This window comes from Mesoplodon bidens (assembly GCF_964165515.1).
Source record: "Mesoplodon bidens genome assembly, chromosome: 10".
Taxonomy (NCBI): Eukaryota; Metazoa; Chordata; class Mammalia; order Artiodactyla; family Ziphiidae; genus Mesoplodon; species Mesoplodon bidens.
This window is the reverse complement of record NC_138172.1, coordinates 19,240,127-19,252,638: the sequence shown is the minus strand read 5'-3', so window position 1 is coordinate 19,252,638 and position 12,512 is coordinate 19,240,127. Positions and strand designations below refer to the sequence as shown.

The 12,512-nt window shown below is 48.6% G+C and overlaps 1 protein-coding gene across 3 annotated transcripts in view; it reads right to left on the bottom strand.

Annotated features, from left to right (window-relative positions):
* EIF4E3 (eukaryotic translation initiation factor 4E family member 3) overlaps positions 1 to 12,111 on the bottom strand; it is a 41,519-nt gene extending 29,408 nt beyond the window's left edge. Inside the window, exon 1 of one of the 3 annotated variants that reach the window (XM_081246913.1) lies at positions 12,095 to 12,111. Coding sequence is in view for 1 of the 3 variants with exons in the window: in XM_081246911.1 (XP_081103037.1) it covers positions 8,858 to 9,039 (182 nt within the window). In the remaining 2 variants the exon portion in view is untranslated. Of the gene's footprint in view, positions 1 to 8,543; positions 8,608 to 8,857; positions 9,069 to 12,094 lie in introns of those variants that run through there. The other 2 variants (XM_081246911.1, XM_081246912.1) reach the window with 2 other exon arrangements.
* Positions 12,112 to 12,512: the final 401 nt, after the last annotated feature.

Genomic DNA, 12,512 nt, shown 5'->3' with positions numbered 1-12,512 from the left:
ACAGCAACTGGCATCTAATAGGCGACAGTGGCTGTTGTCCCCAGCGGCAGCAGCAAGAGAAGAGGAACAGAGGGGGAAGCCGTCACAACTAAGAGACACCGAGCACATTTTCTACTCTGTGGGACCGAGGGCAAAAATCCCAAGAAGCCTGTGAGAGTGACACCGAGCTGAGAAACTCCTGGGTCCATCCTCAGGAAAGAAAGCCCACCCGGTGCCAGTCTCTCTGGGCTTAAGGCCACAGCTTCCAGGAGCTGCTTCCACTTGGACCTGGCGAATCCGGAAGCTGTTATGGTTAAGGCAGGAGTGGGAAGGGATCCTCCGAGGCCTGCCAAGTAGATGATTAGTGTAAGATGTCAGGGGAACTCTTAATGTTACAAAATCCCCAAGTCCAGCTTTATATTGCCCCTGTGTGTCTTCAACTTAATCACGGAATTAGAGCAAATGCATCTTAAGATTCTCTACGTAAAACTGATTAAAATCCCTTTTCACTTGGGGAATTAGAAGAAGGCAGGAAGTTCAATAAGTTGGACCAACTATTCAACGTAAATGGTTTCCAGGCACATAACCACCATTTACATGCAATAATTCAATGTGTTATTTGCAAATCATCTTTATCCATTCATTAAAGCAGGTTCCTGAGAATCTTCCCAAGACAGAACTCATTTAGTTCAATTTGAGTCTGAGATGCTTCAAAGCATTTTTATCCTCTCTCTTATTCAAGAGATACTCACTGTGCTCCCAGTAGGTGAAAAGACCACATGTCGTGTGCTACATGCATGCATCACTAATTAAACACCGTGAGGTAAATAACGGTTGCAACCCCACTCTGCAGATAAGCAAACTAAGTCTGAGGGTGGCGACTTGCCCAAAGGCTCACAGTTGGCTAACAGGAGAGTTGGTACTTGAACCAAGGGTCCCTGGCAACCTGGCTCTTTGTCAAGAGCCTGAACTAATCACTTCCAGCAGGACCCCTACCCTGCTTGGTGCTGCGAACACAACGCGGCACCAACTACATTCTCAGCTCTTTTGCACCTTGCAACCCTGAACCCTGACTTTGCAGCAGTCCAAACGTGCCTTCTCCATTAAACCCCACCTCGTTGCTGCAGGCTGAGCTCAGGAATAAAATTCACGGGGACAGATGCCTTTGTCAGTACCTCAGAAATTATCTTAACCATTCCTTGGCTAGCTCTTAGCAGACCACAGCACCACTTACCAGGGACCTGGATTTCTGGAGATGCTTCCTACAAAGGAAAGAAGCTGAAAAGGTTTCCCCAAACCCTGCCCACATCCCTGCCACTTACAGTCCATCAACCAGCAGCATTACCCGGGAGCTTGTTAGAGCTGCGGAGTCTCCAGGCCGCACCTGACACCTGCTGAATCCCAGGTGATTTGTCTATACATTAAAGTTTGAGGTTTGTTGATTTATATCACGTAAAGCAAATCACCATAAGAAATGGGAAATAAGAGCTAATGGAATATAGACAGCATCATCAGAAAAATGTAAAAAAATCATCATTTTCACAGATGCATTTTTTTCATCGCCCAAAGAGATGATTAAGACGGGGTCATAATTAAATGTGAAGGACAATCCTATAAAGGCCCTTAAACGTGGGTCTTAGGTGGGGCTCTCTTGTTTTTCTCTGTCAATTTTAAAGCAGGGAGTCCTTGGCTTAATTATCTCCTGTGACACTGGCCCCTAGTTTCCTTATTTGAGAAATTCAGTGGCAGGTCCAGATGACCTCTCAAGTCCTGCCCAGCTCCCATATTTGAGGATATGAAATATGGGAGAACTGTGTCCCATTCGCTGTTCATATGCACAGGGAAGCAGTGTTCAGTGGGGTGAGGGATGCCAGTGCTCGGGGTCACAGTCTTTACTCCAAATCCCGTTTCTGTTCTACGTTAGCTGTGTGACCTCAGGCAAGTTACCTGTCCGCGCCTCAGCTGTCTCATGTGTAAAATGTTGCTGCTACAGCCTACTTCAATATTGTGAGGATTCTGTGGATAATTATGTACAGCTCCAGTCTAGTGCCCAGTGCAATGAAGTAAACAGCTGTGAACATTAATAGGTTAAAGTGGAAAAAAATGTTTAAAACTTTACACACGTTACAGGATAGCCAAGTTATGGATAGACACGCCCAGGGCACATGCACACAATAAACGTTTGGTGAAAAAACGAATGATGACTTCACCTTATATGAGAGATCAGTTCATTTCAGCCAAGAGAATAACCTAAACGGGGAAAATTTGAAAGCCAGGGATATGTCTCCTAAAAGCCCGTCGTCTTGTTGGATTGACTAACATCAGGCTCAGCTGCCAGAAAGAAAATCTGCACAAGCCCAGGTCCCTTGTATGTCATTCACTCCATTAAAGATGATTTCATTTTAATCACTTTTAAATAGATCTGTGGCTTGTGGCTACCCCAGCTTCCTGTTTGAGAAGGGGTCACCTGCAAAAACGGGCCAGGGCCTATTAATAACATTTAATAGTGCATCTATTGAAACTATCTAAATGCTGTATTTTTGCAGGTTTATTTGATTTTGATTTTTTTTCCCCTTCTCTTGTCTATTGTCACTCCTAGCCTATGAGCTCCTTGCCGGTAGCAACTGGGACTCTTTTCATCTCGATATCTAATTAATCCTTTAGTACACGGAGGCTGGGTGAAAGAGAGGTGTAACAGTGTTCCGGAGCTGACGACGGAACTAAGAAGGGCCAGGTCCCTGACGTCTTGCCAGCTGGCTTAGGCTTGGAAACAAGGAAATGGCATCTGTAAGTCTGAAAGCAGGAAAACATATTTTCCAGAAGCTAGTACCAGGTAAGGACTAGTAAGCTTTCTGAGTGAGGATGTGTAGGGCCTTTAGGCCTGTCTGTAGGAAGCAGCTACTGACCCACAGCTGGACAGGCTGTGATCCCCTAGGTCAGGGCCTTTCCTTGCCTGAAGTACCCAGAACCCCTTTGCCTCTTACAGAAAATAAAATCCTGGCCATTAAGAGAGCTTGTGGGTTCAGAAAGGCAAGAATGGGGAAAAAGGATAGGAAAAGTCAAAACTCCAGCCACTTTCTCCCTGTCACCTACGGCCTTCCATGCAGCCCCCTGTCCTCACCTAGACCCAGTAGGCCGCTCTGGGATGAACAAGGATGATTTGCGGATCCTCTCTGTCAAGCCTGGTCCCACCCCGGCTCCATGAGACATGTTCTTATGGAGACACCATTGGAACACGCTTGAACGTACTCCACCCTGGAAGGCGGGTCCCTCTAGATTTCAGTACCTGGCTGAACTCTTCCCTCATGCCACTGAAGCAGATAGTGTGTAACCTCCTGGGAGGCCCAGGCCCATGTTGTCATCTTTGCACTCTCAGCACCTACAACAGTGACTGGCGACTAATAGGTTCAGGTAATCTCATCAACAAGCAGAGCAGTAACTGTGAAGTTCTGGCACCTGAGGCATTTGTTACAAATGCACATTCTACCCCAGAGGTCTGATGGTGCAGGTCTGGGGCAGGGACGGGAACCTGTATTTTTTAACGCTGACTGGGCGGAGCTACGTCTTGATGGAGTGGGGTCAGTGGGCGATGTAGTGAGGGCCCACCTTTGCGATTCAAAACACAAGAGCACGAATACTCGCTAGGTACCTACTCTGCACACTAAGGCGCACTCGGGAGCAGACACGAGGCAGTTCTGTGTCTCGTGGTCACGAGCGAGGGACGGAGGAGGAATTAACGATCCTTAATACAAATACAGGCTATAAAAATGCGGCAGGACCACAAAGGAGGTGGACTTAATCACGACTGGGCCAAGTGCTCTGAAGGACAATTACAGAGGTGGCAACTCAAGAAGGCCTCGAAGGATGTGTGGCAGCTTTTTAGGCAGACGAAGGGGAGGAGAGCGACCCAAGCAGAAGGAACTTCACAAGACAAATCTCAGAGGCTGGCAAGTCCATGGTTTACCCAGCAGAAGGGCCAGGCGTTTGCTGTTGTTGCCAGAGAGAATGGGCAGGCTGAGAGGTATAATGGAGCTGGGGAGACACAGGTGATGAAGCTGAAAAGGAGGTGGGTTTCACATTAAAAAGAGCAATACAGAAGTTTCTACTACAAAAGTCAATCAGAGCTGCTGGTAAAGGTAGGGCTGCAGACCCACAATTCCATCTGGCTGGAGCACACCTCCCCACAACAGAGGCACCCTTAGGGGGTGAGAGACACAGAGTCAAAATCCACTGCTGTCCTCGGTGCTTTGTGACCACCTAGAGGGGTGGGATAGGGAGGGTGGGAGGGAGGGAGACGCAAGAGGGAAGAGATATGGGGACATATGTATATGTATAACTGATTCACTTTGTTATAAAGCAGAAACTAACACACCATTGTAAAGCAATTATACTCCAATAAAGATGTTAAAAAAAAAAAATCCACTGCCGTGACAGAGGAGAGGGGCAGGGGGGTTTTGGAACAACGAGACCAGGCGTGCTTTAGAAGGCTAAGCTGTGAGCCCAGGTCGGGGAGGCTTGGGGAGAGACAAGCTTGGGAGCAGGACGCTATAGCGTGTGACTGCGGCTGGAGGGGCCCAGGATGTGCAGAGGGAGGGACATGGAGAGGACAGGATGGCTTAGCCTTGGAGCAACGTCAAGTACAGAACTGGATGGGGAAGGGTACGTGAGACAGAAGGGGATTCCAGGTAGGATGGTTGTGGTGTTGACCATAACAGGGTAGGTCGTGCGTGTCCAGAACTCAGGAGAGAGGTCAGGACTAGGATGCAGATTTGCAACTGATAATTAGAGTAACATCAGCCGCCACAGGAGAAGGGAAAGTCACTGTGGGTAGAATTCAAGAGCCCCCTAAATATTTAGTGTGGGCTGAGCTGTCCTAGGCTCTGAGCTGAGCTGAGGACAAAGTGGTGGGGAAAAGAACCCTGGGAAGTGGACATTCTGGGGAGAGAAGACAGACGACCAGCGCTAACCCTACAGAGGCAGTAAAGCAGGAGCAGGGCCTCGGGGAATGTGTCAGGAGATGCGGGTCATTTTGTACCAATGGTCAGGGAAGGTCTCGCTGAGAAGATGACATTGGAGCAGAGACTGGAAGTAAGGGAAGCGCAGACCTAGCAGATGACTGACGGAAGAGCATCCCAGGAGGAAGGACCCCCAGTGGCAAAGGGCCATGCTTAGGATGATGGAGAAAGAGCAAGGGGTCCAGCAAGCCAGAAGGGCACGTGCAGTAGGGAGAGTGACAGACAGACAGCAGGAGAAAGGTGTACCAGGCGGGGGCAGGAAATGCTGCAGAGTCTCACGGGCCATGGAAAGCACTCTGGCTTTTGCTCGGAGAGGACCCGGGAGCAGAGAAGTGACATGTTTGAACTGTGGTATTTAAAGGGACCGCTTTGGCTGCTGTGATGGGAATGAACTGTATGGGGCAAGAGCAGAAGCAACGAGAGCAGTGAGGATGCTCTTGCCTTCACCCAGGTGACAGACGTGGTGTGGTCCAGGGTCTGGGATGCAGGTGGTGAGAATACATTGGATGCTAGATGCATTCTGAGGGTAGAATCAATAGCATTTGTTGTTAACGGATGTAGCAGGAGGAACAAGGATGGGGAAGGGGATAGAAAAGGGGGGGAGGTAAGGAGGAAGAGGAGGAGAATCACAGACGACTCCAAGATTTGGGGGGGATGAACAACTGGAAGGATGGGGTTGCTGTTAACTGCTCTGGTCTGAGATGACACAGACGAAGGAGACAAGATGGGGAGGGCAGCCGGGGAAGTGGTTTGGCACGTGTTGAGTAAGGACGTGTATTAGACATCCACATGGAGACAGAGAGGAGGAGCTGGATGCGTGAGTGTAAGGTTTTGGGAATCACCAGTGTACAGACGGAGCTGAAAGCCTTGTGACTGGATGAGATCACTGGTGTGGATGGGAACAAGAGAAGAGGCCTGAGCACTGAGCCCATGGATAAAACTTAAGAGGAGAAGGGGGGTCACCATGAGATGAAAACAAAGCAGTCAGAGGCACACAACCAAGAGTGGCTTCCAAGAATCAAGACGGGTCCGAGTTTTCCATAGCCAGAAAAGGGGAGGAAAACTCTTCATCCTATACCCCCAGCCAAAATTATCCCCCAAATGTTTGAATCCTTAGCCATAAAGTCTAATTAAAAAACAAAAAAACAAAGACTTACTGGAGTTTACTACTGAAACTGCACGTAACTCTACTGGGGGCCTCTCAAATTCATCCATGACGGGAATAAATTAGGATGCTGGCTTCCTAACCCTGAATTCAGATAAGTTGCTTTGGGGAACCACTGATGGGCGAATGGGTGGTAATGAGGGAGCACTGGATAATAATTTTAGTAGTTAGCATTTACTGAACACGTATTCTATGCTAGGACACTTGTTGGTGTTTTACGTGTTTTACATTCACAGCGCTCATGTAGCCCTCAGAATATCCTATGATTGATTATTTATCCCCATTTCACAAACCATGCAAGTGAGGCACAGTGAGGCTAGAACATTTGTTCATCGTCACAGAGTAGGCTGGAAGGTAGGACAGGCCAAGAGGTAGGTGCCAAAGACTTTCAAGTAGCAGGAGACCTTTGGATGGTGTGGGTCTCGAGACTGACGTCATCGGCGGCAGACATCAGCTACCTGAGGTGAAGGCTGCCCTTGGAGGGCTCTCCTGAGAGCCTTACCACCCTCTCTACAATCTTGTTTCTCTGGGTGGTGGGGGGGGGAAGATACAAGGGAACCTCTAGAACACAATGTGTTCACAACCCCGAGGAAAACAGGGGCACCCTGCATCTCCAGAGAAGTGGAGAAAGTTCAATAGTAGCTATGGGATGACTGATCAGGCAAAATGAATTCATATGCGCAATGCTGGAACTAAATATTATTTCTAAATTAATACAGCCACTTCTGTTGAAGATTTGGACATGGTGGCAGTAACGTGTTTCATTTGATTACTGGCTTTCAGAGAACAAAAATGTGCAAACACACAGTAGAAAAGCTATAGTCTGTCTTCACTGGAGTTACCGTGGTCTTAACTTAAAAGATATTAGATATTCTTTAAAAGTTGTGTTAAGCTACAAAGATATATTTACAACACAGGGAATAGAGTCAATATTTTATAATAACTATAAATGAGGTATAACCTTTAAAAATTATGAATCACTATATTGTACACCGTGTAACTTACATAATACTGTACATCAACTATGCTTCCAAAAAAAAAAAGGTACCAGATAGTCTTTAAAAGTTGTGTTGCTATATAGTATTAGTATCTTAGACCATTCTTAAAAATGTTGTGCCTGTAAGGAGACTAATTTTTGACCTGTTTATAAACACACTCTCTTGATACTGTTTCCAGCAGCCCACCAGTATCCAATGGTCCAGAGGTCCAGATTTAACACCTTGAAAACAGATACCAGGTAACAGCAATTACAACACACCTTGGAAAACAAAGACGCACATGATTTCATTCTGCTACATTTGTCAAAACCATTCTTGTTTTGACAGTAAAACGCTCTCTTAGCATCTCATAACGAAAGTGAAAATACTAAAATAAAAAAAAAAGCAGACTCACTGTATCTTACCCACCCCCCAACTTCTCTGTGTCCCCAGAAAAGACAATGACGCCAAGTGTCAGTTCTTGTAGACGGGTGCTAATTCCAACAGGAAGAAAGGAATGAGCTTGTCTCCCTAAGAAAAGATGAATATCACTTTTTAAAATCTTGCAGGTATTTTACACAAGGCTTTTAAAAACCAGATTTGCATCTACTGAGTAAATTTCACAGAAAACTGACACATCCATGCCTCCCTAACACTTAACCATAGAGATACAGTGTCATCAAAACTTCCATAAGCTCTTGGGACAACCTTGAAGTGTCATCCTTGGGCACCGGCTGGGTGACGGATACTACGAAGGGACTTTGCAATTCATCCATTTATTCATCTGTCAAAATTTTCTTGCGCTCCTACTAGGTGCCAGGCACAAGTTCCTGCTCACTGGCCCATAACAGAGGGGGAAATGTTGAGGGATTGAGACAGATGGAAAAATAAACAGTTTCCTACACAACACAACTCGGTAGCATTATGAACTTTATGAAGAAAACCAGGGAGGACGTGAGTGAAGGGAGGGAGGAGGGGTGCTAACTTAGGTGCGGCAGTCATGTAGGCAGTTCTGAGAAGGTACCGGAGCCGTCCCCTGAGAAAGCTGTAATTGTTCCCACTTTACCAACAAGGTGAGGCATGGCTCACCACTGAATCCCCAGCGCCTAGCAGGCGTGTGGGTCCACAGTAAGTGCTCAAGAAAGAGCTGCCCAGTGGATGAGAAAGAATTCAAAGGCAGCATCGGTGGGCGGGGGTAGGCGCCCGCTGTGCCACAGTAATACCATCTCCGCACACTTCCCAGGGGGCTGGTCGACATTCCCGAGCGCTGTCACGGCGAGGGTCGTGTCCCGAGTTCCCCCAAGAGCCCCGTGGCGGGTGACCAGGACAGCATCACTCGCCCCACTGTACAGCGAGGACGGATCACCCCCGCGAGGCCCGGCATCTCCCACTGCCCAGCCAGGATACCCGCCCGCCGGCGTTTCTTCTTCGGAAGGAAAGAAAGAGGAAAAGTGCTGCCGAAACTTTGGCGACTGCGTGTTTTCTCGCCCGGCCGTGAGGCGAGGCCGCCCGACAGCCGCTCGCGCCGGCCCCAAACCCTCGGCTTCCGAGCCGGCTCTGCGCGAGCTCGCGCGGCGGGGCCAGCGCCCGGGGCCCGGGGCTGGGGGCCGGGCCGCCCGAGCGCACACGGCCCGGGTTGTGAGAGGCGGGCCCCAAGACAAAGCGGCGGCGCAGGCCCGGCGGGCGCACGGCGGCGGTGGCGAGCCCCGCGACCCCCTCACCTGTCGAGCCAGAAGGTCCAGGGCGAGTGCAGCGGGACCCCACCCGGCTCGGGCCGCAGCTCCGAGAGCTGCTGCAGGCCCAGCGGCGGCGCGGTGGCGGTGGCGGCGGCGGCGGCGGCGGCGCGGGGCACCGGCGGTGCCCGGGCCCCGGCGGGGGGCGCGGCGGCCGGGGGCAACGCCATTTTCTCCGCCCCGCCTGCGAGGCCGGCGGACGCACGGACCGCGGGGCGAGCGGCGGCTGAGTCACCCAGGCCCCCGCCCGCCCCGCCGCGGCCGCCCCGCCCCGCCCCGCGCGCGCCCCGCCCCGGCCCGGCCCTTCGCCCGCCCGGCCTGGAAGCCGCGCCGCCGGGCCGCCCGGGCCCGGCCCGCCTGGGGCCGCCGAACAAAAGCATGGCCCACGCGAGTCGGGGGCCGATTCGGCGCAGGCACCGACCCAGCGTGCGGTGACTGACGGACTCGCGGGTCTGGGGGAGGGCAGGGCAGCGGCGGGGACGGATTCCAGGCTACAGGGGTGGGAGGAACAGAGGAAGGGTCAAGCGGTGGGTTCTGCATCCAGAGGTGAGCAAGATGTATGGGTGGGCTACAGAGAGATGGAGGGAGGGATGGATGGATGGTCCAGTGGATGGAGTCTCAGACCCACATGGTGGGAGGGGAGGAGGGGTGGATAGACATACCAGCAGTCTGAAGGATGGGTGGGCAAGCTGGCAGATGGTTGGAGGAGGGGTGGAGGGATGGAAGGGCAGATGGAAGCACAGTTGGATGTGAGAGACAGATGCCCGGGGAACCGCTGGCCCAATGAATAGAGACTGGAGTGCCCAAGAGTGCAGAAAGAAAGGGTCAGACAGACAGAACCAGGACCACTGACCGGGGGATGAAGTTGTTCCAGGTCAGTTTTGCATGTTTCCTAACTCAGCTGAGTTGAAGGGGCCACGAGGTGCCCAGAGTGTGACCAACTTTGAATGAGGGTGCCCAAAATCAGCCCAAGGTCTCCACACTTGCCCCAAAGCACCCACAAGGAAGGAGGAGGAAACTGGGCATCAGGAAGCCAGCCCTCCGCTTTCTGCACCTTTGACTACAGAGGAAGCCCCTATGGCCATTAAAGATTCCTGAGCCTCCTAGCACCGCCCCTTGGCAAGTGTCTATCATTCTCTCTTTCAAAAGAAAAGGAGACGTATGAGGGCATGTGAACACACATGCCATAACTGGCATGGACATGGACACCCTCCTCAAGCTTGAAATTTCTGGATAGTGCCTCCCTGGCCTTTACCAGCTGTGGATGTAGAGTTCTGTCTCCTCAAAGATTTTCTCCGTGGCCTAGCATACATTCCGCCCTTAGCCTGAGCATCTCTGGGATGGACTAGAAGAGGAGCTACAAAACTAGATGGGTTCGGGGGTTTCACAGGCATTGTAAACACCTGTTATGAATCCCAGGGTAGGTGCCTTCCCTAAAAGGTATTCAAGTTCTGATAAAATGACCACAATGAAAACAAAACCGCTGCTTTGCTATCCCTGCTTCGAACATAATTTTTATACAACGTATGATGCTGGAAGCAGTGACATATTTAAAGGCCCTTGCACCTCTGAGATGCAAGGGGCGCTTTCGGTTAGATGCATTTTGGGGGTGGGTTAATTTCTCCTTTTATTTTTTCCAGAAAATGCATATATGGCAGTGTTTAAGCTATTCTGAGCACTTTATCCTCATTAACTCATTTAATCCTCACAAAATCCAATGAGGAAGATACTATTATTAGCACATTTAAGAGATGAGAAGTGGAGAAGTTAAATTAACCCCAAGGTCACCCAGTTAGTGAGAGAGCCAGGACTGGAACATACGTATTCAGGCTCCAGAGTCTAGGCTTCTAACTGCCAGTCTCTACTACCTCTCTAACTGGAAAACTAACAGGTCCACACAGTCAAAATAAGAAAATGAATAGTAAGTCTCCTTCCCTCCCAAGGCTGTCAGCCTTCTTGCCCAGAGGAAACCACTGTTAACAGTTTCCTTCCGGAAAAATCCAAGTATGCCTGTAAAGGCATATATCTACAAATATAAATTGTATACCTACCTCTATCTTTTATAAAGAAATAGAAGCATTTTATACCACTGCCGCACCTCCTTACCTTAATTGACATTATATATTTGAAGACTTTCATATCAAAACATATAAATCTACTTCATTTTAAGGACTGCAAAGTAATCCATTCTAAAGAAGTAATTTAATTCACAAGCCCTCAAGATTTATTTGGTTTGCAGTCCTTTTCTTTGATAAATAATGCTACCATAAGCATTTTTATATTTAATGTCTTTCCTCATCTGCACAAGTTTATTTCAGAATAAGTTTGAAGAATTTTTGCCTGTGTCTAAAATTGCTAAATTACCATGCAAATGGTTACATACATTTATATATAATTGATTTATAAATAATGGCTGATTCTGAAATTTTGTATTTACTTAGTGACACCTTTAATCTTTATATAAAATTCTAAGGCATTGGTAGAAAGGGAGTTTTTGCTTTCTGTTGATTAGAACTAGTCAAACTGCCAAGTTTAGCTTCTTCCTTATGTTCTGTGACAATACTCTCGGCAAGAAAGGAATATTTTGAAAGTTTTATCTGCAGTTTCTAAAAGAGAGTATGCACCACATGATAAATCACTTTCAGAATTTAGAACTAGGAACAGTCTGGCAATTTGTCTTTATTGAATGTCAATTATGTACCTCCCTCTCTTTTTGCTTTGGCTTCCAGGATGCTCGAAATTACACCTGCTGTTCAATCACAACATCAGTATTAACCAATGAAAAAGCATCACTATTTTTATGTTAATATATTCCTATTTTTATGTTAATGATCCAATTGCACGTGTGCATCTTATACCGTGAACCCCTCAAATCTATTTTGGAAGCAGGTGATATACAAAAAGTATACAATTTAAATCACTTTAAGGTTAATAAAAGAAGTCAGGCAACATGACTAAGGTGAGAAGCAAGGAGGGAACAATGGGCATTACTTTCGCTCCCTTCCTGTCTGAAATGTGTAAGAGACTTAACTCTTGTTATCACTCTTCAGAATCATCCTTAGAAGATAATAAACGAGGAAAATTCCCCTCATCTTTTCCCACTTTGCAACTGGGCAGCAGGAATTCCAATAATTTCAGGGTAGAAAGGGAACCTGGAGATTACCTACGCACACCCATCATATTACAAATGGAGAAACTGAGGCCCAGAGAGGTGAGGTGACTTACCCGAGGCCACAGCTCTAGGAAATAACACAGGCAGGACTAGAACGTGGGTAGCTTGAGTTCCAGGCCAATGTGCTCTCCCACTGCGTAACACGCAACTCAGACAGCTTGGGGCGGCAGGAGGGAGGAAGAGAAGGTGACCCCACAGCCCCTAGCAATGAAAGCAACAAAAAAGACTTGAGGCACTCATAAATAATTAAGCAGTGAGCTGCAGCAGCTACGCCCCTCCCTTCCAGCATCCAGTCACCAAGGCAACTTGGGCAGGGTGCCTGCTGGTTGCCTAGTAACAGTGTGGTCTGCTCCCCTGACATGCTCCCTAGGCATCAAAAAGGATTTGAGAGCCGGGAAGGACCTTAGACAGGGACCACTACTCCAACACCTTCATTTTCCAAATGGGTAAATGGAGGCCCAGAGAAGCCGA